Source organism: Mya arenaria, chromosome 5 (assembly GCF_026914265.1).
Source record: "Mya arenaria isolate MELC-2E11 chromosome 5, ASM2691426v1".
NCBI lineage: Eukaryota > Metazoa > Mollusca > Bivalvia > Myida > Myidae > Mya > Mya arenaria.
Window position 1 is genome coordinate 36,163,029 of NC_069126.1, and position 27,662 is coordinate 36,190,690.

The window sequence follows — 27,662 nt, forward strand, 5'->3', positions numbered from 1 at the left end:
TTGAACCATGGGGTCAAATAAAAATTTAGAGCCGAACTATTTTATAATACTGTTGCTATTGTTACATAGTGGTAAACATCTGACCCGCCTTTCTGATTTAATCTTTAATGTTTATTTCAAATTAATGAGTGTTTCAAAGTGTTAGAAATTTAGCACATATTGTATTACTAATTGCACATTTACAGCTTCTTTCTAGAGATTTTATGATGCGGTCCATTTTTGGTTAAACTTTGTTCTTTTCACAAGGCTAAGATGTTTCTGGCCTTAGATGCGAATGAAAATTATGGATTAAAGTCGATAAAATAAAACAAAAAACTTGTGAAATCCTTCGTTGTATTAAAAATGATTGAATTCTTCTGTAATTTGTTGCTGAAGTTGGATATGAAAATGAATATTTTAATTTTTTTGTGGATAATCTAAATCGTTTTAGATCATCTTTGATGTTAAATATAAATTAATATTATAAATTGAATAGTTAAACAAATCAGAAATAAGCTTATTCACAATGTTAGTGTGTTGTCGAAAAAGACGGCAGAGAAAACCATGTCCTGCGTGTCACATGGTTAGAGACAAGTATTATTACAGTGGTGTGCGACCTATGTGTCGAGTTTGTAGTCAGCAAAATGAGGATGAGTCACATTGCTTTTCTGGATTATGTAAAGGATTGTTTAATAAGAAACATGAGGAATATGTGGTAACTAATATTTTTTCATATTTTGATAATAAATATAGGACAGTTATCAATACATATATTATATGTGATAATATGATATAAAAAAAAAAACGAAGTTGAGTTTTAAGTTTCATTTCTGAAAAATTTTGGGGGTGGTGGTCGGGGCATGGGGGGGGGGCTTCTCATACAAAATAACCAATCGGTTAAGAGATTTTAAGATCTTATAATTATTCATGTTGTCTGCCTGAAACCTTAAAGGGACTGTACACCAGATTGGCACCAAAAAAAGTTTTTTTCTGTAACAAATCTCAGGACAATTATTTAATAGAATGTGTTATGCTTTGATATCATAATTATAAAAAAAGTACCAAAATGTAAAAAAAAAATTGTGTTGGAGCTTGGGTTCAAACCCGTGTCGCCAAAATTGCAATTCAGCGTCGTATTCACTGAGCTATGACAGCTTACTTTAAATGGGTGACATAATTTAGCTATACGCCTACCTCGGTAATATCATGTGATAACACCGACTAGCCAATCACGCATAAGAAATGAATTCTACCTGGTAGACATACCCAGTAATCTTTTTTAATGAAAAAAATACTAAATGACTGCTAAACTTGAATAAATTGTAAACTTTAATGTGGTACTTCAGTTCATGCCAAGTTTATGTCAGTTTTCGACAATTTTCTTCTTTTTTTCGCTATTTTATCATACAGAGTACAGGCCCTTTAATATATATTCGGGCCTTTGTGTCTTATAAATCAAATCTTGCTAATATCTACTGTAAATAATGTTAAAACAGTGCACGCCAAAATAATATTATTTACAGAGTATGGCTTTGGATAATGACACCTCAGGTTCCCCATCAGACATGCGATTTATGTCTTCTATTGATTGTGTCTTTGGTTGATCCTCCATCAGAGGCTGGAAAGGAGATATTTATTTATTAGAAATGAACGCTTGAGAGGCTGGTAATTGAAGAATGGTATTAGGATGCAATCAACTGTGATACAAAAAGAGTAGGGCTGGTATAACGCACAGAAAGTTATGATTTTCTCTGAATATCGTATCATCTTTTATGTCATTTTTATATAACTATTCTTTAAAGGGACTAGACACCAGATGGTCCCAAAATCGGCAAATATAGTATTTCCTCAAAACAAGTTTAGAATTGTCAATACAAGCTACTATGAGGCTGATTGTACATCATTTTACATGATCAGAAGAATATTTTGTCACTGTTTCAGCTGAATTTACCCGTTCAAAAAACAGCGCATTATGGTTTCCCATTTTAAAGTGTGTATATTTAGCATGTGAAAATGAAGTAATTAGTACAGATATATATACCGATGCTATTTCAAAATTTACTAGTATTTACGTGGTAGACAACCACAGTAAATTTGGAATTTGTAACATCGGCAAAAACTGCAAAAGATTCATGTGTAGTAAGCGATTTGATACATCAATAAGTAAGATTCAATGCTTTGTAAACAACGATATCAAATTTATGTAAATATTTGAAAATTTTCTTTTTTTCTTGCAATGGTATCATCTAGACACTTTATATTGTAAGATAGACTCTTATTTTCTTCCCAATGCATGAAGAGCAAACATACATGATACACAAGTAAAAAATACAATATATATATCGAATATACACTGAGTATACACAGAACAAAATAATTAAACGATGTAGGTCAAAAGTACAGTAATCATACCGGGCAGTTTAGTTGACATGAAGTTAAAAGAACTGAAGCTGAATGATGCAGAGCAATTGAGAAAACTACAACAAAAATATAGATTCTAGATTTTTTATTGGCATATGATTGAATTTTCTGAAGAAAAGCTGTACAGATATCATAGAAATTGTTAAAACTACAATTATAAGATGTACGAGGGGTGATCCAGAATTACTTGGACTTCTTGCATATATTCTATATTTATCATCTAAATCATTTAAAAATTCATGAATATCTTTTTCAAAGTGTTCTGCACAGATGATATGAATTTTAGATCTGTGAATTTAATGAGTTTTGAAAAAATATGGGTTTTAAAATAACAGGAACGCACGGTTGGCGCACCGTCTAAAATCTACGTTTATAAACATTTTATGTATCTTTCACGACACACTTTTCTTCCACGTTTATATACGAAATTCTGCCAAATTACGTCATATATTACGCTGATGTCATACTAATATACTGTTCAAATTTTTGATGTCATTTCCGTTTTTAAGTCGTTGTTTCCTGAGTTGATTAAACGTACAGTCTGGGATACAACATTGCGTAATCAAACTTTGTAAAAGCGCGAGCAGTGATAAAGTTTTGCATTGGATTGGGGAAAACACCGACACAGACTGTGAAAATGATGGCCGAGGCGAAATTGAAGCAACCTGTGTGCCGTTCATTAGCATTCAACTGGCATCAACGTTTTAGAGAAGGGCGAGATTCCTTAGAAGACAATAAGGGAAGAGGACGGAAGAAGACAAGGGGCTTGAGGTTAGTGACGTCGGTGAAGAACACCATCGAAGGGGGTCGGCGTTTGACAGTCCGTGATGTGACAAGGGTCGTCGGGGCGGGGTACGGAAGTGTGCAAAGGATTTTAACGGCAATATATAGGCATACGTAAGGTTTGTGCGAGATGGGTCCCTCGATTGTTGGACTTGGAGACGGTCGGGCATCCGCCATAACAGCCAGATCTTTCGCCAATGGATTGCGCCGGTATTCCCAGAAATCAAGAGTCAGCTTAGATTACATCGTTTTCATTCATTCCATCAACTGTAATTTAATATGCATATTGCAATACCCACGTTTGCTAAAGAGTGGTATTCGATTGTTTATACGCAGAGGATTACGCGCCATGAAAAGTGTGTCAGTGTTGGTGGGAAATACTTCGAAAAAATGTGACGCTTTTATGAACGCAACGTCACTAAAGTCATTGGACTGCGCCGGTCGGGTTTAACCATATGTCATTAATGCATTGTAATTCAGCAAAAAATAGATATATTGTTCTAAAAATTTCAGGAATTATACCAGATATGTTATATGTATTGTATGTGAGTTTTCTATGTTCTATGTGAAACAATATTCAAATTATTAAAAAAGTCCACGTAATTCTTGATTAACCCTTGTATATAAGTGAATGTTTATTAAGCAATGTCGCAGCAATTTACAAAGTTTATTTATCTTCTAAGTGAAGATGAATCAGGGCCATTCTGTTTCTAAGCATCACCTTGAAAGACTACATCAGGCTTTTACCTTATATTGGTACACAATGACGAATATGTCCGCATTTAACCATATAAATATTAGTGTTATGTAACCTCTTCACAAGGACAAGATAAGCTGGTGGTGTATCTTGTTCTCAAGTGTTCTCGTTGAGTTGAAGGGTTATGATAAACCTTTAAGTACCAGTAGTTTGAAACTTAAATGTTCCACTTATAAAGTTTAACATTTTAAGTTTAGAATTTGTTGGAATATTTCCTTTTGTGACTTGAAACTTATTTTGGATTTAACGACGAATGTCTGTAATGCTGAGAAAAACGGTAATCATGTATAGATTGCTTGATGTAATAATGTACAAAAGTACATTATCTTAAAACAAACATAATTAACATTTATTCGCTATAGGATTTGTTGTATTTAAATATATAGCTCATTCTGTTTTTCAATGAAAACAAGTCACAGTATTTTTTAAGCCTTCGAGTCAATGGCATTGTCATTTAGCACAAAAGATATAATATTGGCAATAAGAACGAATGTTCAAGATTTTCAAATAAGCCATCTCTAGACAATATGCACATGCACAGTATGGCCCATAACTCTAGCCTTTCACAATTAAAGAGTTATATCCCTTGTTTGATTGGCAGGGGGACCCTGCAACACATGAGCATTGGAGGTCCATCTTACATGCTCTTGTTTAAGAAAATAATTATAAATCCTCCAAAATGGAGAGAATGAAGTAAAAGAGAAGACGACTTAGCTAGCTTAAGAATGGTTTTGTTCAATTTGCAAACCAAGTTATACAATTTCTGCAATGCAGATTTGTGACTTTGCATGCTCTGAACTGTCTACTGGGTTCTATTAATGATTTTGGCACCAGCTGAGGTGTCAAAACAAATCCATTACGGCATTTATCCATTATGGCATTAGTCTAATAATAGCTAGTTTCCAGGTTTGGTAAAGCATGCAGACATTTTATTAAATAAAATATAGCCTTGGTTTTTCCAACTAAGTTTCCTCAAGAATGATGTGTCTGCTGCCATAGGTTCAATGATGTTAACTGTCATCAGGTTTGGAAGGATGCATCTGGCTCAGATTAGATCCTGATCTGTTGGGGAATCCTTCAATTCCATGTTATGAAGGAGAAGTGGTGTTTCACAGAGATGTCTGCCTTTTTAACTTGTCTGCTTGTCATAGAAAAAGTCTAGCTATCGATGTAGCCCAAGTGTCTGTCACTTGTCAGTGTCATACTGTTTAATTTTGTATGATTTTCACAGGCTTAGTGCAAAATGGTTGTAACTCCAAAAAGAAATAGAAGGCGTTGTAGCAGTCTTGGGCTAAGCCCTCATTTTGTGTTTGAGCATAAAAAAATGTCTGTGTAAATCAACCAATCAATTAATTGATTTAAAGAAAAATTTAGAAACATTGTATTTTTATATCATAGAAAAGTTTGGAAAGGAAGACATGTTCTCTGTCAAACAGTACCAAACACTTGAAAGTTTTAACAGCTCAAGAACTTATTTACAAAATCTTATGTTCTTTATATTTAGTAAATTCAACATTTTTTTTACCAGACCCTCGCAAATGTTACCAAACTTGGCTGGTGGATCGAACGGGTTACACAAACTGCTCTGTTATCTTAATTGCATTACACAATCAGCACAGCTACACAGTGTCAGTTTGACCAGTGAACACATAATTACATGAATACTTACACAAACAAAATTGTCCATTCCGGATGCTCACCTGTTGATATTGTCCATTCCAGAGCTCAGGGATACCGAGGAAGTATGGAGTGGACTCAAACAACATGCAGTACAAGCCGGGCGGAGGCAATGTGCAGGTGTTCTCCCAGAAGGTTGTTAATACCAAGGAGATTAAACCGCGCACCGATACCACTCGTCCTCGGTCAGCTATGAGTCCCAGGCCAACACGTAAAGGTACATTTTATGAATATATGTTATTGAATGTGAGCTTAGGCTTTAAAAAATCTTCATCTACAGTGAGCAGGTCAACTTTCATCTTTAAAGTTTAAATGTATATCTACTTAGCACTAGAAGATTAAGCATTTAAGCGACACTCAAAATGCACAATTACAATTTCAGACAAGAAATCTTGTAGATTTTCTAGGGGGAGTAATCCCAAAACCCCATGCAAACAATTAATGCTATATACATTTTGGTTCTGAGGCAGGGACGCACATCAAAAGGTTGTTCAAACATGAATTCAAAGATTGACCCTGATAAGTATTTTTTTAAATAAGAATATAAAAACCTGAAACACTAAAGTTATAAAAACTCTATGTTTTGCCTATTAATTTCAAAGTTGCATTCATCGTCTGTCTTACTTGTTGCCATTTGTTGAGAGTTTAACTCCTATTATTCGAAAATGTCACACTGATTTTGACCATTTTATTTGTCTTTCAGAGTCACCTTTATCCCCTAAACCATCCCCCAACACAAAATTTGTGCAATCCAAGATTGGCTCCTTAGCTAATACCAAACATGTTCCGGGTGGTGGCAATGTAAGTGTTTTATTAAGGATTGATTGCACATTTTGTATCTGTGTTCATGCTTAATGAAGGTAGAAGGGCAAAAAAGCCAATCCATTAATCGGGCTCATAATAGAGCGATTCTTGGGACTTTGCAAGCATGCCTTTCTACGTTTATACAGCATGAACACACGTTAAAATAAAATAAACCTCTTTTTTTACATTTTAAATACTTTTTCTTTATGATGAAAAGTAAAATCTTCTGCAACAGATTATTAGCAGTAAACAAAGAGTAATTGTGAGATGAAATTGGTGTTAAAGAAAAGCGAATAATTGTTACATGTATTTGTTAAATGACTTCAAGCTTTCCTAATCAGGGCGCAAAACGGATATAAGACATGACGTTATAACAAGTCGCAGCTCAACAGAGCTTTAGAGCTACAACATGGAATGATTGCTCAACTTTTAAGATTTAACATTTGTAACAATTTAAAAATACAATTTTGAGCAATGACAGTGATTAGGTAAAAATACTGTTTTGAGCAATGATGATGATGATGATGATGCTGATGATGATGTAAAAATACAAAATACAATTCTGAGCAATGATGATGATATATTGAGGTATTTGCTATATTTTTGGCCAAACGTGATCTTGTCTATTGCTAGGTTAAAGTATTAGATGCAAAGGTTGACTTTACGAACGTTAGCAGCAAAGTTGGCTCCAAGGATAAAATCCACCACAAGCCTGCAGGAGGAGACAAGAAGGTACATATAAATAACAGCTAGGGTCCCCATGAATACGTTTTGTATTCAAGCTGGCTGAAAAAGTATTGGAAAGAAAATTTAACCCAAAGAAATTTTCCTTTTTTTATTGATTGTATCAAATCCATATTTTATCTGACTATATATATATACATCAGTTTAGTAGTTTATCAAGTTTCTTGCTTAATAAAGTTTTAGAGATATGTTTCATTTGATTAAGACACATTGATTTTGTTTGACAAAATGATTGTTTTAATAATGGACATTTTCAGTAAGTTTGTACGTTTTAAAATTTGATATAATGCTATTCCATAATGCTGGTTCTTTCTGCAGATACCTGTTGAGATAGTTAACACTGCCTAATTTTGCCTAGATGGTTCAGCTCCTGATTCAAAGCAATGAAATCTTGAATCTAACTATCCAGGAATTGATAGTCATTGTAGGGAATGGGTATAAAATCTGGCTAAAATCTGGTATCCGCAAAAAGGCCTATTGATTCATCTTTACATTACAAATAATAAAATAGTATTACTTTTCCTTCTTAGTTTGTGGTTAGATTATTCTTAATGTGTACATGTGTCAAGATTATTTGAAGTGTGAGTTTATACAATATATAAGTGTGACTAGTAATGCCGCTTCATATTTTACTGCATGCAAACTATTATACGAGTGTCGGTGGTGGATTGTGGAATTATTACGAGTGAGCCGGTTAATATTTACTGGCCATTTTTAACATAAGCAAAATTAAGTTTCTATACATTTCTATTGCCCATAAAGGGTCCTATATCATTTAATATTGCTTGTGTGAATTATTGATGTACTGGACCCCGTTCCAGTAAGATATCTAAGTCGTAAAGGTTATGTTGCTTAAGAAATGCTATCAGAAATGATTTATTTTTCAGTTTAAGATTCTGAAGTTTTAAGCATGTTTTTTTTTAGAAAAAAAAACATTTTAGAGTAAAATAGAATTTAAAATGATAAATTAGCAAATTATTTCAGTTATTTTATGTTAAGTGCAGACTATTAAAATGCGAGAACATTATCAGATGAGAATTGCTAAATCATAAGGAAAGTTAGTAATAACTAAAATGCTAACTATATCTGAATAACTTTGCAGGAAATCATTTTTCATGACACATATTCAAAATATGTATGTAAACTAAAAGAAAATTGTCAGTTTTTACTATGAACTTTGTGTAGAAGATTATACCATTTAAAAATCTCTGTTCATCAGATTGTAGATTATTTCAAAGTAAACATCAACTTATCAAATGACACATTTATGCATTCATTAAATGGCAATCTGTACTCTATTATTTTCTTCAGATATTCCTTTGAATATTAGGACAAAACCGGTTTAACAGCTCTCTTGGTTTTTCTTTTTTCCCATCACAGATAGAATCTCAGAAGTTGGCATGGAAGACTGAGTCGCGTGTCGGCAGCATGAAGAACGCCAGTCACTCACCAGGAGGTGGAAATGTTAAAGTATGCTTGCTTACGTTGTCATATATTTTGCAAGTTATAGCAAATATCCATTTGCTAATTTTGGTTTGTGCGTATAATATTTGTTTATATATACATGTTTTTCTCTCTGCAGATGCAGGGTTAGCAGTTTTACAATTTCTTTTTGTTTTAGAACAAATATTTGTGAAGTCGCCGAGTTAAATAGTGATCATATGTGTTATTTGCTTGCATTCACACAAACAAATAAAATCATTCACAAAAAGTTTTTAGTTTGACCTGATTTCTAATCATTTAGCTAAACTTACACCATAAAGCTTCATATGCCAATGATAAAAGTTTTGATGATTTTTGATGTAAAAAAATAATAAAAATCTATGCGAAGAGTAAGACTGTTACTTACAAGAAGACGGAAGAAAACAATTTTTTGGTTTGACCATAGTTCAAGGTAAGCAGCTTTATAAACATTACTAAGTAAGTAAAAGCACAAGTTTTCCGAAGCTTTTAGTTTAGTGCATGTTTAGCCTATGTCCAATATCCATAAAAGCATGCTAAAATTATCCTTGATAAATTTGCGTGAAAATATTTACTGTGTGGCAATTTAATGCTTTGTTAGTATGTAGAAATCCTACAGAAATAATAATTTCAATGTCATACATTGTTTAAATGCTAAGAAATTAAAACCTCTTTCAGGAAGATGGGCATGCTCCTGATTACATAAAGAAAAAAGATGGTCATTTACAAGAAGTGGAAATAGATATTGAACCAGTGTCCTCCTCACAGCTTCATTCATTTCCAGTAGATCTGTCAGATATTTCTCTTGAATGTGACCGTCAGCCAGCCACCAATTTGGCAACACAAAAGTATCTGTCCAAATCTTTGCAGGCAGTTAATGTTGGTGGCCTAGAAAGTAGGCCAAAGTATTTGCTAGCAAGTCAACAATATCTCAATGAGATTCCAGCTTCCCTGGATTTAAATGTGAGAAGTTCCAAGAAAAGAGGCAGTGGGGCTGTGGTAATAAGTGTATTAGAACCAAGTTCTGATGAAGAAGAATGTATGAATAGTCCAGATAATGTAATAGATGGCTCTGATGATGATGATGATGATGAAGATGCCTGTCCAGATTATGACAATCTGTCACAAGGGTCAGATGAAAATGATCCAGAAACAATTGATGACAAGGATCAGATTCATGCAAATGAAGATGAAGGTAAAGCATCCAAATTAGATGATAAATCACTGCATGATGATGTTAACCAACTGGATAAGGAAGAGATGGAATTACTGGAAGCACTTGATGACATGTTGAACAACATTTCCACTTACAGCTACAATGTTGGTCAGTCTTCAACATTGCCACCAAAACATTTGAGATATTCCGACAGACAGTGGAAAAGTGACTTTAATATTTCAACTCCAGGGCTTAGTTTGTCTGTTCCACCATTTGAGAGAAATGATGCTGATTCTGATATAAAAGCTAAGAATAAAAGACATTCAGTGACCTTTGCAGATGAGAGTAATACTGAAATGGGTAAACCAAATGCTGCTCAACACACTTATAAAAGTGAGATATCTGATACGAAACCAGATGTTGAAAATACTGCACGCGCGAAAGGGAAAGAAAGGAAACCAGAACTTTTTGAATTACATGAATCAAAACCATACAACAATTTCCCTCTGAAAACCTTTAATCAGATCATACCAGTGTATGAAAAAAGGGAAACTCAAGTAAAGCCAGAAGTGGGTTTGATTGGTAAAGTGAAGGGAATGTTTGCTAGCAAAGACAAATCAGAAGAAAAACAGGGTGAGTCAAATATGCTTTGCTCTGGCAATGTTGTGAAAAGAAAAAGGTCAAGCTCTTTCAAAAGAAAGAAGAGAAATAGAAAAGGCTATGTTCACGTACCTAAGGAAGATAAGGAAAATGATCAGATGATGAAATACTTTGGTTATTATGGTTTGACATTACAGAAAAATGGTGACAGGGTTAAACAAAGTAAACCAAACAATACACATCTGGATTCGGCAAGAGTTAAAAAAGGTTGGAAATGGGTCACAAATGAAGGACAAGCAACTGTTGATGACACTAAAGGTAGTGGAAGGAAAAGAGCAAAGGATGAGAAGGAGAGTGTTGTTATTAATGTAAATGGAAAACCTGAGATTTGTAGAGCAAAGAATGAAGAAACTAAAGTGCTACTAGATGACCTAGAAATGGAAGAAGCTGATGGTATGGATGTTGACAATCCGGATGTTGATACTGAAACAGATGGTACAAGTGAGAGTTGCAGCGGGTCGCTTGGTGAAGTCAACATGGCATTCGTGGATGAAGGCGGCGTTACTGTCATTTCAGCACACGGGAGTGATAACAACAGACGAAAGGAAGCTGTTGTTGATGAATATCACGGGTATAATAGAGCAAAGAGTAATAGACAGGATTCAGATACAGATATGATGGCCATGTCATCACAGAATAGGATGGAGAAAAGAGAGAAAGGGAGATTTAGTGATTACTTTGATATGTCCGGTAAATATAAATATCCTGGAGACACTAATCGATTTGACAAAGGAAATTGTTATCCATATCCTTATGAGGGTGAATTGTACAGAAATGAAGAAAGGCTAATGAAGGAACAGCTTTGCAGTGGAGATAAGGACGGTGTGCAACCAGATGCAGGGATTATAAACGATGCCTATGTGTATGATGAAGTTCCATCAGTAGAAGAAACAGACAGTGACAATACAAGCCTCGACGAAAGGCATACAAGTGTGGTAGAAATAAAGATAAATCCAGCTAGGCAACAAGGTGCTGAAAATATGTGTAGTCCAATGACCAAATACAAATACTTACCTGACAAAACAGATAGTCCAGAAGTGTTCAGAAAGGCAGAGCATTGTGATGATAGAGATGTAGCTGCACCTAAAACTGAAAAAGTGTGTGAAGAAAGAGAAACTATGAGATCTAAGAAGAATGAAGAAGATTCTTTCACACTTGAACATGACAAATTTGGATATACTGTTATTAGAAAAGCAACACGACCATCAGAAGAAGAAAATTGCCATGGGGACAAAAAAGGTGATACAAGTGAACAAATACTTCATGTTAAATCTGCTAAACATACACTACAGCAGACAAGTCCTATGAAAGAAACTAGACAGGACCTGCTTGAAAGTGTGAGGAACTTTCCAAAAAAGAAAGAAGAGGTGATTTATGCAAAACCGAACAAAACAAGACATTTGAGTGGTTCCTTTAAAAGACAGCTGTCAAATGGAATTACAGTAGATGATGTTGAAAAGAAAATCAGTATGGTTGAAGAACTAAGGACTGTACTGTCCAGCATATCGGATAAGGAGAACAACTTTCTCAAATCGCTGCAGAGATACAGAGGTAGCGAAAATGGCTCAAGGCCAGGATCATTGAGGATTTCTGTAAAACCAGCTAGACTCAGGTTTGATCGGGATACAAGACGATTAGGATATTCGACAAGTTTTTCTGGCAAGGCAAATTGGGAAAATGAAATACCAAAAGAAAATGGGGGTTTTCAATTAAGGGGAAATAATAGAAGCAAAAGCATGTTCTTAAGCAGGTCATCATTGCCAACAGATATGGATGAGGATGAAATTGAGGATGTTGACCCACAAATCGAAAAGAGAAACTACACAGATGCTCATTGCCATGGAACTAATACCAAGACAAATGGTCATGGTGATGACAGCTTTGAATTAAATGGAAATGGAAGTAGTGAAAGTGGGAATGAAATAAGTAAAACCATTGAAGGATTTTCTGAGTTTAGCTCAAAGCTTGATGAACTATTTGATGCTTTCCTCAAGAAAGAAATGGAATGGCTTGACAAAGATACATGTGTTGGTGATTCTGCTGGTTATCGTGGTGATAATGCAAATGAGAAACTGGATGAGTCTGATGTTGTTCTGAAAGTGTTGAAAGATCAGTTACTGGGAAGTGACACCAGAGATGTTGTCACTGAAATGGAGAGTGACATTCATGATTTGAATGAAATGGAAAATGCTGACTGGCCTGACCCAGAAGTTATGCAGGGCTATGAATATTGCGTGGAAACAGTTATCGATGATGATCCAAATATGGTGAACCATTGCACTGTGTGATTTGTGTTATATATGAGTGGCTACTGTAAAATATGTATAAAGTGTATAGATTGAAGCTTTCAATATGTTTATATGCTTTAACATATTTATTCTGTGTACCAGTAGTATTGAATAAATGAAATTTGTACCATTGTATGTTGTTTGAAAATAATTTGTTTGCTTTCTTACTAATATCTTGCATGTGTACAGCTTATGCATGTGCAAAATAAGAAACCATACCTTTTGAAAAGTTTTTTTTTTATAATTTAAGCCATTTTAGTTAAATGGTTTTCGTTTCAAAAGCAATATTAAGCATAATTTCAGCAACATGTTGTATCTATTGTTTTGCTTAAATCCTTATGCTTAAATAATTGCAAAGCATTTTTAAACAATATTCACACCTGCTTAACGATCACCTTCAGCACAAATGGTGCTACTGTGAAATGAAGGTGTGCGTCTTCCAGTGGTGTAAGTGTGCATGCATTTTTACGAAATTAGCGGTAGGTATTGTCAGTTTTAGGTCATTTTCATACACTTTAGCATAATGTTATATGAACAATCCAGCTCCACTGGAACACGCATACCTCAATATAATGGCAACACCTCTGATGTATCATGTGTACTTCGAGCAGGTGTGACATTTAATCGATGCTTCCCCATTTTCATAATGGTTAACATTTCTTTGCCATTAACTTTGTATAATGCAGCTTTGCTTTCATGGTTTGGTTTGCTGTTTTTGCCAGGTGATGTCACAGAGATTGTCGTGGTCCGCAAAGTCTCGAGTTGGTTCCCTTAACAACGCGACTCACTCCCCTGGCGGTGGTAACGTTAAAGTAGGGAAATATTTTCTGTGGATTTGTGACATAAAAGTTCCAAGTATTGTCTTATTCGGTTCTTCTTTGGTGTTCATTGTTCAATCACTTTTAGTTTCATTTCTTCTTTGTTATTTATAAATCCTAATTTAAGCCAAATATAGTAAGTGTGTGATTTTTACTGGTTTCTGTATTCTTATAGAACAATATGAAGATTGGTATTGTGGTAGAAAAATTGGTGTTACACTCTGAAAAAAATTTAAAACATTTTGAATCTTGATGGTGGGAGAGATCTCATGGTGTATATGTTCGCCTCTCATCCAAGGCTTTATGGGTTTGATACCCACCTTACTTCTCATAGCCTCTCCATATGGATATCAGCACTGGTTTCTACCTAGGACAGACTGGAGCATGAGTCGAGCTTAAACAATTCAGAATAAACTAAAGGTAAAATCACTTAATGAAGGCAACAAAGGCATTACTCTCTTGTCATCCTTAAGTCTTTTGGCAAACTCTTCAAGTTCCTGCTTTTAGGTAGAGATGAAGCATTTATTATGGTCAGCCACCCCAAGAATCGGATCACTGACTAATGTCCATTACAGCCCTGGTGGGGGGCAGGATTAAAGTATATACTCACTAGTGTGTTTCAGTGTGTGTGTTTGTGTGCGTGTGCGTGCATGTGCGTGTGTGTGGTTTGGTGGGGTGGGGTTAAAGGGCCTTGGCTCATTTTTACATAAATACAGTATAACTTACGGAAAATAAAAAATACTTTCATTGTTAAATGTCATACATGTTAGTTGTAGGATATTGAAATATGTAGATTAGTGCATTAGATGTTGTCATTGGTAATAACAATCAAAATTAATAATGTTTAGTGAAGCAAATAAGCTTCACTTAAGACAACTCATATTTTCATTTCGTTGTGTGCCAGCACAATGCACTGTGTGTGTGAAGGTGGTTGGGTTTTTACAAACTTTGCTTTCCTTAAATTGTAAAAATTAATAAAGGTTATTAAAATCATTTTGCCTTTTAGTATAATTACGGAACGATGCATTGAAACATTCTTGTAAATCGAATTAAGTCATTTGTTTCATCATTTAAAACTTCATTCTTATTGGTTTTGCGATGTTTTTATTATGGCATGAGCAATGCATGATATTTCTGGCATTCTGTTAATGATCCTTTTTATTGTAGGAAACAGACACACACAAGATCAAACAAAGATCACAAACATGTCTTTAAGTCATAATAGTTAATGTCCCTATATTAAATGAGTTGTTTCCCCTGTTTTAGATTTTGGACCAGAAGGTTGAGGTCAAGGCCCAGGCAAAGGTCGGGTCGACAGCGAACCTGAAACACAAACCAGGAGGCGGAGATAAAAAGGTTTGGGACTGTTACTAACTAGGGATTGTCCGATATTGATGAAATGCTATTTTTACACATTTTGTTTCATATTTAGCTCACCAGAGCACTCAGTGCTCAGAGTGAGCTATTGTGATCGGTCTTTGTCGGTCATTCATCCATCTGTCCGTCAACAATTGCTTAAAAAACCCATCTCCTCTGAAACTACCTGGCTAAATTCAATGAAACTTCACAGGAAGCTTCCTTGGGTGTCCCTCTTCAAAAATACAACAAGGGTCATGATTGATTAACAACAACAACAACAACAAAATATCCGATTTCCAGTTTTGCTTTAAAAAACATCTCCTCTGAAACTACCGGTCCAAATTCAATGAAACTTTACAGGAAGCTTCCTAGCCAGACACTCTACAAAAAAACAACAAGGGGTCACGATTGATCCAACAACAACAGCAACAACAAAAAAATGGCTGACTTCCTGGTTTGCTTTAAAAAATATCTCTTCTGAAACTACCGCTCCAAATTCAATGAAACTTTACAGGAAGCTTCCTTGGGTGACCTTCTACAAAAATACAACAAGGGGTCACGATTAATCAACAACAGCAGCAACAAAATGGCTGACTTCCTGTTTTGCTTTAAAAAACATCTCCTCTGAAACTACCAATCAAAATTCAATGAAGCTTTACAGGAAACTTCCTTATGTGACCTTCTACAAAAATACAACAAGGGGTCACGATCAAACAACAACAACAACAAAAAAATGGCCAACTTCCTGTTTTGCTTTAAAAAAGCATCTCCTCTAAAACTCCAGTCGAAATTCAATGAAACTTTACAGAAAGCTTTCTTGGTAACCTTCTACAAAAATACAACAAGGTGCATGGGTGAAAGTTTTCCGGACTGCTCCGGAAGTTCCGGATTTTCGATGTCCTCAGGGATCACTTTTCAAAATCGTGTAAATCCGTTGAGATTTCAGAGGGGGGTAGGGGGTATAGGCCTACCTCAACCCTGACTTTGACTTTCAAATTGTTGAAAAGAAAATGAAAGTAAATTTCAGTGACTCGATCTGTTTTGCGATTTTTTTTTAGTAACGATTCGTCATTGCAAGGTGCTCGCTTACGGTTTTTACGAAGATAGCCGGGAGCGTGTTCGGCTACAGCCTTAAATAGACTAGCTGGGTTCGACCGTTTCCGCCTATAAGTTCCGAACGGGAAAGCCAATTGTTTCCAATCGGGAATGTTCGCGATCATCAAGACATTGCAGACGCTTTTTAAACGCCTAGGTAGCAGTGAATTACAATATAATACGACAATTCTGATTGGCTCACTGTAGGCTGTAGTCCAATAAAATAGCTGGTCTTTTGGCGGTTAGTTGATTGTTTCAAAAAACAACAACATTATTCTTGTGATAAAAGATTGTTGCAAAAAATATTGAAAATGAAGTTTCTACCCCCAGCCTACAACACTAAGGACTTGAACAAGAGCTGTTTACAGAAAATCATGCATTTTCTGCATGATAATAAGTCAGTTTCTTTGGCAATCATATAATCCTGGAAAAGCGCTGAACAAGCACTCAAAATCACTAATTCCCAGGAGCTTCTGGGGGGCTTCGCCTCCCTGGGCCCCCTACAAGGGCTTTGCCCTGGACCAACCAGGGGCCGAGGCGGCCCCCAGGCCCCCAGCTAAATTTTCAGGATTCTCAAGATTTCCAACTTTCACCCATGAAGGTGTCACGATTGATCAACAACAACAACAATCTGGCCAACTTCCTGTTTTGCTTTAAAAAAATCTCTGAAACTACCAGGCCAAATTCAATGAAACTTTACAGGTAGCTTCATTGCATGACCCTTTACAAATATAAAACAAGGCATCGTCATCAGTAAACATATGTTTGAATTGAAACATTTTTATTAATCCTTTATCACAGAGTTGTGGCCCTTTGCTTAGGTGAGCGTTTTAGGGCTGTCATGGCCCTCTTGTTTGAATTATAGCTGTAACTGATATTAAGTTGTCACAGTCAAAAAGCTTTAACTGAGATAAAGCTGTTACTGAGATATTGCAATACCGAGATACAGTTGTAATTGAAATATAGCTGTTACTGAGATGAAGTTGAAACTGAAATACAATTATTACTGAGATAAAGTTGTTACTGAGATATTGAGATACAGTTGTAATTGAGATAAAGCTGTCATTGAGATATAGCTGTTAATGAGAGAAAGTTGAAATTGAGATACAATTGTTATTAAGATACAGAGGTAACTAAGTTACAGTTGTCACTGAGATATAGATGTCTCTTAAATATAACTGTCACTGAGATATAGTTGTAAATGAGATAAAAGCTGTAACTGATATATAGCTGTAATTGAAATGAAGTTGAACCTGAGATCTAGCTGTCACCAAGATAGAGTTGTTATTGAGATAATAGAACTGTTATTGAACTTTAGCTGTTTATGAGCTGAAGTTGTAACTGAGATATAGCTGTCACTGAGATATTTCATATACTCACTGCTGTCACTGTTAACATCTTTCAGGGATTTAATTTTTGTTTCATAGGTAATGAGTATAACAATATTCTTAATATATACTACTCTTGTTTCTTAATTATACAAAAAGCTACAGGGACACAGTCTTACGAAAAATAGCTGTCAATACCAATAAAACACCTTATCCAACAAAGCTCATGGTTTTAAAGTATAGTTGTAAATGTTTAATAATTTTAAACTTTTCCTTCAGATTGAGACACAAAAGCTCGAGTTCAAGGAATCAGCAAAACCAAAGGTCGGGTCGATGGACAAGGTCAAACACAAGCCCGGGGGAGGGGATGTGAGGGTAAATATTTTTGAAAGCAATAATTAAGTCTTTCTATTTTCAAGATCACTAACATTCCTTTTATTTTCGATTTCATCTAAATACAAGAATCTTGCTTTAAAATTGGGTATAAATTGCCTTTTATTGGGTATAAATTGGGTATAAATTGGGTGTAGGAGTACAATGATGAACCCATAAGAAACAAAACTTAAGTTATTCCCCCTGAATATTATAAATAAAGAATAATAATATTGTACTTGTCTGGTCTATTAATGAAGGTAATTTCAGATGAGCATTTGCATACACATTGTCGGTTACCAGTGTATTAATAACGTATAACGCCTTGGCATATTGACTACAGGGACATCATACTCAAGAATTATTAACAAGGTTTAATCTGGACATTTAATTGGGTGCATCGGACACACCTCAGGCAATATGGAAATAGCTGAGAAGTTATATGAATGAATATTCATGCATTACAATGGTTCGCTAGCCTATTTTCCCTTGGTATTTTCTGTAGAATAGTCAATATAATATAGCATGGGTGTCGATGATGTTGCCTTCAATACAATCATTGAAATGCTAGGCTAAATTTATTTTTCTTTATTATTTTTTTTTTAAATGTATGGGCTCATGTATTACTGCTAAAATTATCATGCATTTACACTGTGGAACTGTTTTTATGCAACTTGGCAAGATTCGGGATGAAAAGTTGGAGTGGAGGGCAACGCCGAAGGTTGAATCTCTAGTAAATGCCGAACATGTTCCCGGCGGGGGAAATGTCAAAGTATGACTGGTTGTCAGTGTTGTTGTATTCCAGTCTATGATATGTATATTTATGATACAGTTGACCCCTTTGGCTCAAACTCCCAGGGACCGATAAAAATACGTCAAGCCTCGAAAAAAATTCGAGCCAAACTCGCCTTCAGAATAAAGAAATCGGTTCTTTACATCCAGTTCGAGCCAACGAGGAATTCGAGCCAAGCAAGTTCGAGCCAACGGGGTTCGACTGTAGTTCCATTTCTAGTTCTATATTCTGTTTGTATCGATAGTTCCATTTCATGTCTAAGCATATATGTTTGTATCTTAAGTTGAATTCCATATCTCAACATATACTGTTTGTATCATTATAGTTCTATTTCATGTCTCAACATATACTGTTTGTATCGTTTGGTGGTCATTTATCAATTTCTTTCATTCTTTTACCCTTCATTACTGTTTTCTTTCCCGTTACTTAGAACTAGTCAGTACTTAGAGTGTTAGTTTTGTGAAAATATTGTAGTGATTCTGTAGTCCTTTATATGGATACCTCCTGTTGCCGCATTTTACACTTTGTAGTCAGCCTGGATAGTTCAGCTCCTGATTTGAACTATCAGGATAGTCTTTTAAGTGATTTTGGTGCAAGATTGGGCGTAAAATAGTAACAGACGGAAATGTTCCATAATATTTCTTGTCTAGATGAATTGTTGGTATGGTTTTCAATACTTTGAAATTTACTTCTTAGAAAGATTATGTTCTTGCTTCCCAATTTTTCTACTCTACATTTTCACCAGCCTTTTTTTATATCTTATATAAATCACTTGAAATTTTACAATTGTTTCTAAAGTTGTTTCAGTATTTGGAGATTTCCCAACCATAATGTAGCCAAAATTCCCACTCTCGTTGATCATTATGAAAATTAGTTTTATGTAACCATTTGAAACATGTCGAGACTTGACCTGGAGAGTCCAGATGATTCATGCCTGCTTTGAAATCAGCAAGCGGAAATATTTAAAGGTCCTGACTGTAACGACAGGATTTATTGTGTCTTCTAACGATTCACTAAAGGCACTAAAACAATCAAAATCAGGGAGCTAGTCTGTTAATTCTAGGTACTGCATGCCCCAATGAGGTGTCATGCCCTCGCTAGGGTTCGGTCCCTGCAGAACATTCACCACCAACCTGCGGGAGGTAATGTCCAAGTAAGAGCCACACCTAGCGTGACCTGCACACTTTCTGCAATGTTTAAAGACAGTGTGAACTTTTTGTTGAGTTTGCAGGCATCTCAAGTCATCCATTTTGTTTTGGATTTGTTTCATTTGAAGAAAAAGTAGACGCAGTTTGTCATTTCTGTGTATTTGCTCTCATCATCATCATCATCATCGTTGTCATCATCATCATTATCATTCATCATCATCATCTTCATCATCATTATCATCATCATCATCATTATCATTTATCATCATCATCATCATCATCATCATCATCATCATCATCATCATCATCATCATCATCATCATCATCATTATCATCATCATACAAAAAACTGAGATAGTCATGGCTTGAAACATTTTGATGGTTATGCACATTCATGCAGCAAGTCCTATAACTCCTTTATTTGCCCTGGTGGGGATGGATAATGAGTGTATTATCACAGTTACTGTTCTTTACTTTTTCCACAAATAAGAAAATTTTGACACATTGCATATTTCAATTTTTAGTCATTTAATGAAAGCAGTTTGTTTTATTATGTGCTCTCAATGTTGGTGAACTGGAGCAAAATTGCAATGACCAACCTGAAAGTGCATCACACTTAATGCAGCTGTGCTCTTACGGACATGTTTTACATTACTGGCATCATTGTACATGTAAAAGTTGTAAGGTCACGTATTGTTTAATAAATGGTTCTTTATTGCAGGCTTATTGAAACCTTCAGTCACAAAAGATATTTAGTCGTATCATGAAAATGAGACAATCAAAAACATAATCTTCCTCTGATCCCATCTCTACACAATCATGCTAAATGCATGTTTTACTCAAAGCATCAATCAAAACTTCATATAAAACATTCTACAACCAAAAAAGCCTGCTCCCTGTTAAAGTCAGTTGATGACCTTCACCTTTCTTTCTGTATTTCAGATTTTAGATGAGAAGGTTGACTTCACAGAGAAAGCGAAACCCAAGGTCGGCTCCATGGACAAGGTCAAACACACCCCTGGGGGCGGGGACAAAAAGGTCAGTCAAGATCACAGGTTAACGTGATTACCATAAACAATTTGAAATTATTCAACTAACTAGTTCGATGTACTTTCCAGTGCAGTAACATAAAAGTGGACATAATCTCCTGTTTTTAAACTGAAATGTAAGAAATGTATTTTGATTCGGCCTGCTTGCTCCAATATCTCTTTCAATGCAGCAGAAACAGGAAAAAAAAGGTATTAAACAGGCACAAATAGGTTGATGCATTTTTTTATATATATTTTAATGCCTTATAATGTTTCGCTCATCTGACTTGAATGATTAAATCAAAATAAAGCTAATGATTTGTGTACATATGAAAAGGTTTTGTCACTGAAGAGCTGATCACTCTGAACATTTAGACCAGTTTTAAAAAAATTGTTATGTCCCTTGGATTAAGGTCAGATCAATTTTTTTTAGGTTAATCTGTTCGAGATTAGTTGGCAAAAATTAAAAATATCTTGGCAGTGGTCTTTAACAAATTAGTTTCAATGGTTAAAGACAATAGCTTGGTATTTAATATCTGGCACTGATTTGAAGTTTTTCAATAGATTTACTTTCTACAATAAGTTTTAAAAGTTGTTATATTTATTTTTAACTCAGATTAAATTTCTAAGATTGTTCACTTTCAATTTGAAACAAAAAGATTTAGAAGATAGGTCATAAAAACATGTATCATATTTATATACTAATTAAACTTTATTGTTTTGTTTTCTGAACATTTTCTTTGGGGCTTATACATGAAGTAATTGTTTGCCTACATTTGATAGCACCTTTTTTGTGATCTATACACAAATTCTGACGAGCAACAAGATTTAAAGTCAGATTTGATTGCCGAAACCAAAATTTAAGATTGAAGGTTAAATTGTCAAACTTCACCCAAATATATTCTCTAATGCCAAAAAGATAAAAAATAAACCCTTTCTTAAACATCTTGTGTGTTGTTTATTTACAATGTTTGAAGAAGATGAAAAAATGATTTCAGCATGATTTGACAGTATTTTCAGATTCATTTTTTTCTATTATAAACAGTTGTGTCTAAATCAAATATATTAGATTTCATTTACTTGTATAGGAAAAACTTAAAATTATATGGCTAAGTGTTGGAAGGCGTTCGTTTCTACAATGGGTTGAACGAAAAGAGAGATTAAATAGCCTGTTTTTATTGCAGTCTAGAAGCGGAATAGCCTTTTCACATGTTTAAACTAAAATTTAAAATAATTCAATTGAAATTCTGGCAAGCCTTTAACTGTTCTGTGGTAATCAGTAGCATAAATAATGTTGATATTGAATAAACAGAAGTGCAAATGCTCATTTCAATGTAAACTAATTTTACTCATATCTTGTGAATGAACTAAGAGTAAAAATTAGGTAATGTACTCATTAATATTTAAGTTAATTCATTCCGTAGAAAATTTAACCCCACACAAATTCATTCTCATTCAGCGAGAGTATTAATTTAGAGATAAGACCTATTTTCAGAGCACTGTCTCTATATTGGAACTGATAGACATATGTAAACAAATGAAACTTTAATTTTGTAACGTTGCTATTTAACTTTCAATTGCAACATCGGGAGTAAAGATACACTGTGTAAACTTCGGTATTGACGTCTTGTTTCTTCCTAATTATTTTCCGCCTGCTCCAAATGGCGGGCCCCTGTGTTGGAATTTGATAGGCTTATAATGTTTCAAATGATTGGAGATCAATAACTCATTATTGGTAATGAAATTCTAATCAGACCGGGTTTTTAATCTGTGAAAATGGCAGGTTAGCTTTTTTTGACATAAGCGACATGCAGGTTTTGTTATGACTGATTGGCCAATGTCGTTTGGAAGTTGATTGGCTGACCTCATATGGATGTAAAGTGCATGTTACACTGATTCTTACTATGCTGGACTGTAATTAGATTACTGTTTGATAAAAACTTTATGTAATCTGCATTCTTTGATCGTATTCAAGAGATCCTAATCCAGAAGCTAACTGCTAGTTGAAATTTGGGCATGCATGTAGATATGTGCTTCGTTGGTATTGACGGGAATGTGATTTCAACAGACAAGTGGTTGACTTTATAACATCTACAATCTTTTCATCTTCAAGAAAGCATTCTGATCACTAAATAATGAGGTTAAAAAAACTCCTGATGTCATGGTAAACTTCTTGTTTATAAAAAAGGAAGCATGAACAAGACAATTTATTTGTAGCTTCAGTGTTTGATGATCTACACAAATCTTTATAGACTACGTCATAGGATTAAATATCATCTTCTTGGTAAATACACGAACGAAACTCCAGCATCATGAGCAGAACAAGCTCGCAGCCATCATTGTCTCCGATCTCGCTAGTAGATCACAAACAGGATGAGAAGAAAGGTGGTAAAAAGACAGAAGATGTGAACTTTAACTTTCAGTCTCTCAATGTTAACTCCTCTCTGGAATCTGATAAACTGAACCAGTCTAGTGAAACAGGAGAAACTCTGAATCAGTCTACCTCCACAGCTATTGATAAGGCTTTGGCTGTGAACGTCAAGAAACCGCGAGATATAAGTCCTATCAGTGATGGCGACATTTCAAGGAGTTCTCCTGCTTATTCGGAGCAATGGGAGGAATATTCATCCCCTCGGAAAACTGCAATGTCAAGCCAGATGGGCCAGTTTACGCATCGTTCTCGAGAGAGTGGCCGTCTGTCGCCAGTTCTGGATGAGACAAGCATTGACATGAGTGATCAGCCTTCACAACAGCACAGGTTTAATGAACCGTTGAAGATACGTAAGGGACGAAACTTTGTAGATTTTAAGCCCCCTTCTCCAACTGTCGTGCACGTTCCTAACAGAAGTTTTGCTCATGGTCGGTGGACAAATGTAACTGTCCAGAGAAAAAATGGCCGCTATGTGGTCATTGAACAGCGACCAGTCTATACCCAGTTTACAGACTCGTCAACCGTGAAACGAGGATATCAGAAAGATCTTTTTGGGCCTGATAAATCATGGACAAAGAAAAAAGCTCCATGGAGCTGGTCAACGAAAGGCAGTTATATTGGAAGATCTGTGAACAGGGGGTTTCAAGAGCCGTACTTGCCACCAATGAAGGAGAGGTACTCTCATGTAGCATCTAGGGTCGGTTCCATGGATTATGCCGACCATGTCCCTGGGGGCGGGACTCACAAAGTGCCAAGTTTCAAGCTGAAATGGGAAGCAGAGGCGAAAATTGGATCATTACCACCCCCAACAACTAGGTCTGAGGGAGCGCCTGGCCTGAAACTTCCCAGCATATCACCGCGATATGGTGCGAGTGCAGATTCTGAGTCGTTTACGACCATACATTACACGCCAGGGGGAAATGTTGTCTTGCGTAAACAGAGGTACTTGGATGCTAAGTCCCAGGTGGGGTCATTAGACAATGTCAGTTATTCACCAGGTGGAGGGGATATTTCCATACCCCAAAAGTCCATCAAGTGGAAGAAGGAATCAAAAATTGGTTCTTTAGACAATATTACCCATCTACCAAAGAGCAGTAATGTTCAAATATTCAGTGATAAACTCAAATGGAAAACTGAACCAAAAGTTGGTTCCCTTGACAACGCTCATCATATTCCAAGGACGAAAAAGTTCAAAGTTCCGAATTTCAAACAAGACTGGGGCAAAGCTGTGGCATCGAGAGTTGACTCATTATCTAACGTGGAACACACGCCCAGGGGAGGCAATGTGCAGATTATTGATGTACCAAAGAAATGGAAAGGGAAGTCCAAGATTGACAGTAAATGGAAGTTTAATTATGACTATAAAAGCTTGTTTGGTGATGATTATGATGAAGTGGACAGACAGACATTCAGCAATGCCAGCAGTTACCCATACACTGTGTAGATTGGTGAAAATTAACATTTAACACAATTGTGTTTATTTTTCATATCTCATTAATTTGTCTAAATGATTTAGCGGAATAGTGCCAACTGTATTTATTACCTTTACAAATATTTGCATATTTTTTTATTGAATAATTCAATAATTTATTTTTCATAATAAAAATAAAAAGACAATATGGGTCAAATCTTTCACATCGATGTTTGAATGATGTTTCTACATATATTTAGCTAACCTAGTCCTGAGGGCTAGGGTAAGGGTAGATGGGTTGACTGTCCTCCATCATCAACAATTGGTTTGTTCACACTCTATAGGCTGCAATTTTAGATGATGCATGCTTGTGAAAACTGGCCAAAATGATTGTTTTGAGAAATTCAAATATGGGTCAATATGGGTCACTGTGTCAAATCTTTATAGGCTGCTATTTTCAATCTTTGTGAAACTTGATCAAAATGAAGTCTAAACATGGGTCATCTCTGCTTTAAAACTAGTTCAATAGGTCAAATCTTGTATTTGCTGCTATTTTCATAAAACCTTTGTGAAACCCGATCAGAAAGATTGTCTTTAAGAATGACTCTGGTATATCATTGATAAAAAGACTATGCCATTAGGTCCAATCATAGAAAGGCTTTCTTCATTTAAACAGTACGAATCCTGGTCAAAATGACTAAGTGTTGATGAAATCTTGTGTGATGAATATGGCTCGTCGGGATAAGAATATAGGTCACAAACTCATATAGGTAATAAAACTTTATTTATGCAACAGAAGCTGCATATCTTCTTGGATCCTTACGAAAATTGGTCATAATGTTTGGCAAAGTATTGAATAACATTTTATTGGCTCATTAGTCTAATTCAGCCAAAATGGCACTGTACTATGGAGAGCATATAATTTGCTGGTCATCTGGAATTGATGACGATGATATACCTACAATGTAGACTATAACCTCATGACCTAATCACTGCTGCTACTGATTATGATGCTAATGCTGATAATTGAATAATGTTTTAGGTATAAAGAAGTAAATGGGTCTCTGTCTTCACACTACTGTGTTTGTTTTCGGAGTTTTATTAGTGATTTCGCTGGAGTTTAATTGATTCTATGTTGGATGTTTGAGACAGGTTTCATTGATAGTTTATTGTTTAAAAAGATGATACTTTTTCCGAATATTGCACTCTATACTTATTAATAGAAATTAATGGCATTAAAATTCAAGATTAATGAAAATCAAAGGAAACTGAGGCTGAGTTATGCAGTAGAATTTCAAGATAATTTTGAATTAAACCTCCATGTGTGTGTGTTTTTTATATGAAGGAAATGTTATAAATGGCACTGAATAAACAAGTCAGCCAATAGCTAGATGAAAAGGTTACCATTTAATGGCAATTTAAATCTTCCTCAAATTTTATGTCAATTTAAATATTTGTCAAAGTGAGTTTAAAATCACCCAGGTATAAAGTTTGAAAGGAAATGGAAGGAGAAAACATTTAAAGCGGGTGAATATATTTAATGGACATCCTAGTTCACAAGATTATACAAAGTGGAGAAAACTTTGTCAGTAGTTTGTAAAACATAAAAAGTATGTTGTCTCCCTTTTTAATTTATTTGAAAGGTTTTGTAAAAAAAGAATATATATATATATATGTATAAATCAGTGTTCTCAATAAGAACCAGCTTATGGCTGAAATGGACGGTTCAAAATTAATTGATTTTGGGCCAGTTCAAATTTGAAAAAATAAGTTCATTTTAAGTAGAATAATACCTTAGTAGTAGCTGGTAGGTTACTTTACTATTGGAGACGATTAAACTGATACTTATTGAGAACCCTGCAATGTGTATTTAAATAATTATAATTACTGAGGAAATGCAGAAATGAATTAAAAAAAGTCTTAAATAAACAGTCATAAATATAATATGAAAATTTAAGCTTGGCTTATAAAATATAACAAACGCATTTCCAAATACATCAGATCAAAAGCTTAATGAGATAAAATGTACTTATTAATTATGATACATTAATGTAAAACTAAAGAGCTTTCTTAAAGTTTGAATGAAACTAGTTGAATCCTGTTCTTGTGAGTTTGTCCCAGGGAAAGTATGTCAGATATCGGCCACTTGTCCGATCCTTAGCAACGGTGTATGATTGGCACAGAGCCGGCGAGTACCTACAGAACCATATATGACTGTCAGGGTTAGTAAATTAGGGCATTAATGCATTATCTCAACATAAAAATCTGAACAGTTACAACGGTCTGTCTTTTGATGACTTTCTTTTAACTTGGAATGCTATGCCTCATTATTTCTCGATCAAATTTCGCATTTAGCTTTACTTGTATTGTCTTCTGTTTTTAAAGTATGTACATGCTTGACTGTATATTTAAAGTTTAAAGCTGTCAATATATTCTTATGGTATTGATCAAGCTTGGCAGATTTGAATTACATTTTACTAGACAGTTTCAAGTGTCCTTATAATTCCAAACTTTCATTTAATTTGATACCACTTATCTCGTTTATTTGCTTAGTCTTTTTCAGTTGTATGCAACAAAAGACTTATGTTGAATCGAAATAAATGATCAGATTCACAGTTGTATAACATCTTTATCACCGACATGTGTTCTTGTGTAAATGATTCTGAAAAATTAAGTCATTTAAGTTATTTAAAAGTCTCAAAGAAAATGAAAGATTTCTAAATACTATTCAAACTTTAAATATCACCAATCACAATTCTTTTATTGTTTAAAGCCATTTAAATAGATAACATAGTCATACGAGGAATGATATTTGATAATAGATTTTGGTCGCTGTATACTATCGGACAGCATGTTTCGTTTAGCCTATTGAAAACTAATCATTGTGATCAATGCCTGCGTAAACTAGCTCCCCTTAATCTAGCTCCCCGCTCCAAGTGGAAATATGATTCGTCCATAGTTACAGCTCTTTAAATGACTTTTATTTTCACCCATTGTATTTATTTGACATATTTGGAAGATCTCAGACAAAATTTCATTTTGCAATTTTTAATTTCCATTTCAACAAATTAATTATGAGATAACTTCATAAACAATGAAAAAAATGACTTCTGGAACATCAATTTCTAAGAAATTTCAAGACAACATTG

At 34.9% G+C, this 27,662-nt stretch overlaps 2 protein-coding genes across 10 annotated transcripts in view; both read left to right on the forward strand.

Moving 5' to 3' along the window:
* Positions 1-27,662, forward strand: part of LOC128233636 (microtubule-associated protein tau-like) — a 73,823-nt gene that overhangs the window by 30,112 nt on the left and 16,049 nt on the right. For 5 of the 9 annotated variants that reach the window (XM_052947402.1, XM_052947403.1, XM_052947404.1 and 2 more), the window contains exons 5-12: positions 5,663-5,834; positions 6,321-6,418; positions 7,055-7,153; positions 8,546-8,635; positions 14,815-14,904; positions 17,610-17,705; positions 19,559-19,648; positions 20,586-20,681. In XM_052947402.1, coding sequence (XP_052803362.1) covers positions 5,663-5,834; positions 6,321-6,418; positions 7,055-7,153; positions 8,546-8,635; positions 14,815-14,904; positions 17,610-17,705; positions 19,559-19,648; positions 20,586-20,681 — 831 coding nt within the window. Of the gene's footprint in view, positions 1-5,662; positions 5,835-6,320; positions 6,419-7,054; positions 7,154-8,545; positions 8,636-13,452; positions 14,755-14,814; positions 14,905-17,609; positions 17,706-19,558; positions 19,649-20,585; positions 20,682-27,662 lie in introns of those variants that run through there. The other 4 variants (XM_052947407.1, XM_052947408.1, XM_052947411.1 and 1 more) reach the window with 4 other exon arrangements.
* On the forward strand, positions 22,433-24,713 carry LOC128233638 (uncharacterized). The gene has a single exon (XM_052947412.1). It carries the CDS (start codon positions 22,984-22,986, stop codon positions 24,544-24,546), a length of 1,563 nt encoding a protein of 520 aa, XP_052803372.1. The 5' UTR covers positions 22,433-22,983; the 3' UTR covers positions 24,547-24,713.

Bases quoted from the DNA above. Each gene is read 5' to 3' on its own strand.
- LOC128233638 (XM_052947412.1), top strand. From the start codon at position 22,984: ATGAGCAGAACAAGCTCGCAGCCATCATTGTCTCCGATCTCGCTAGTA.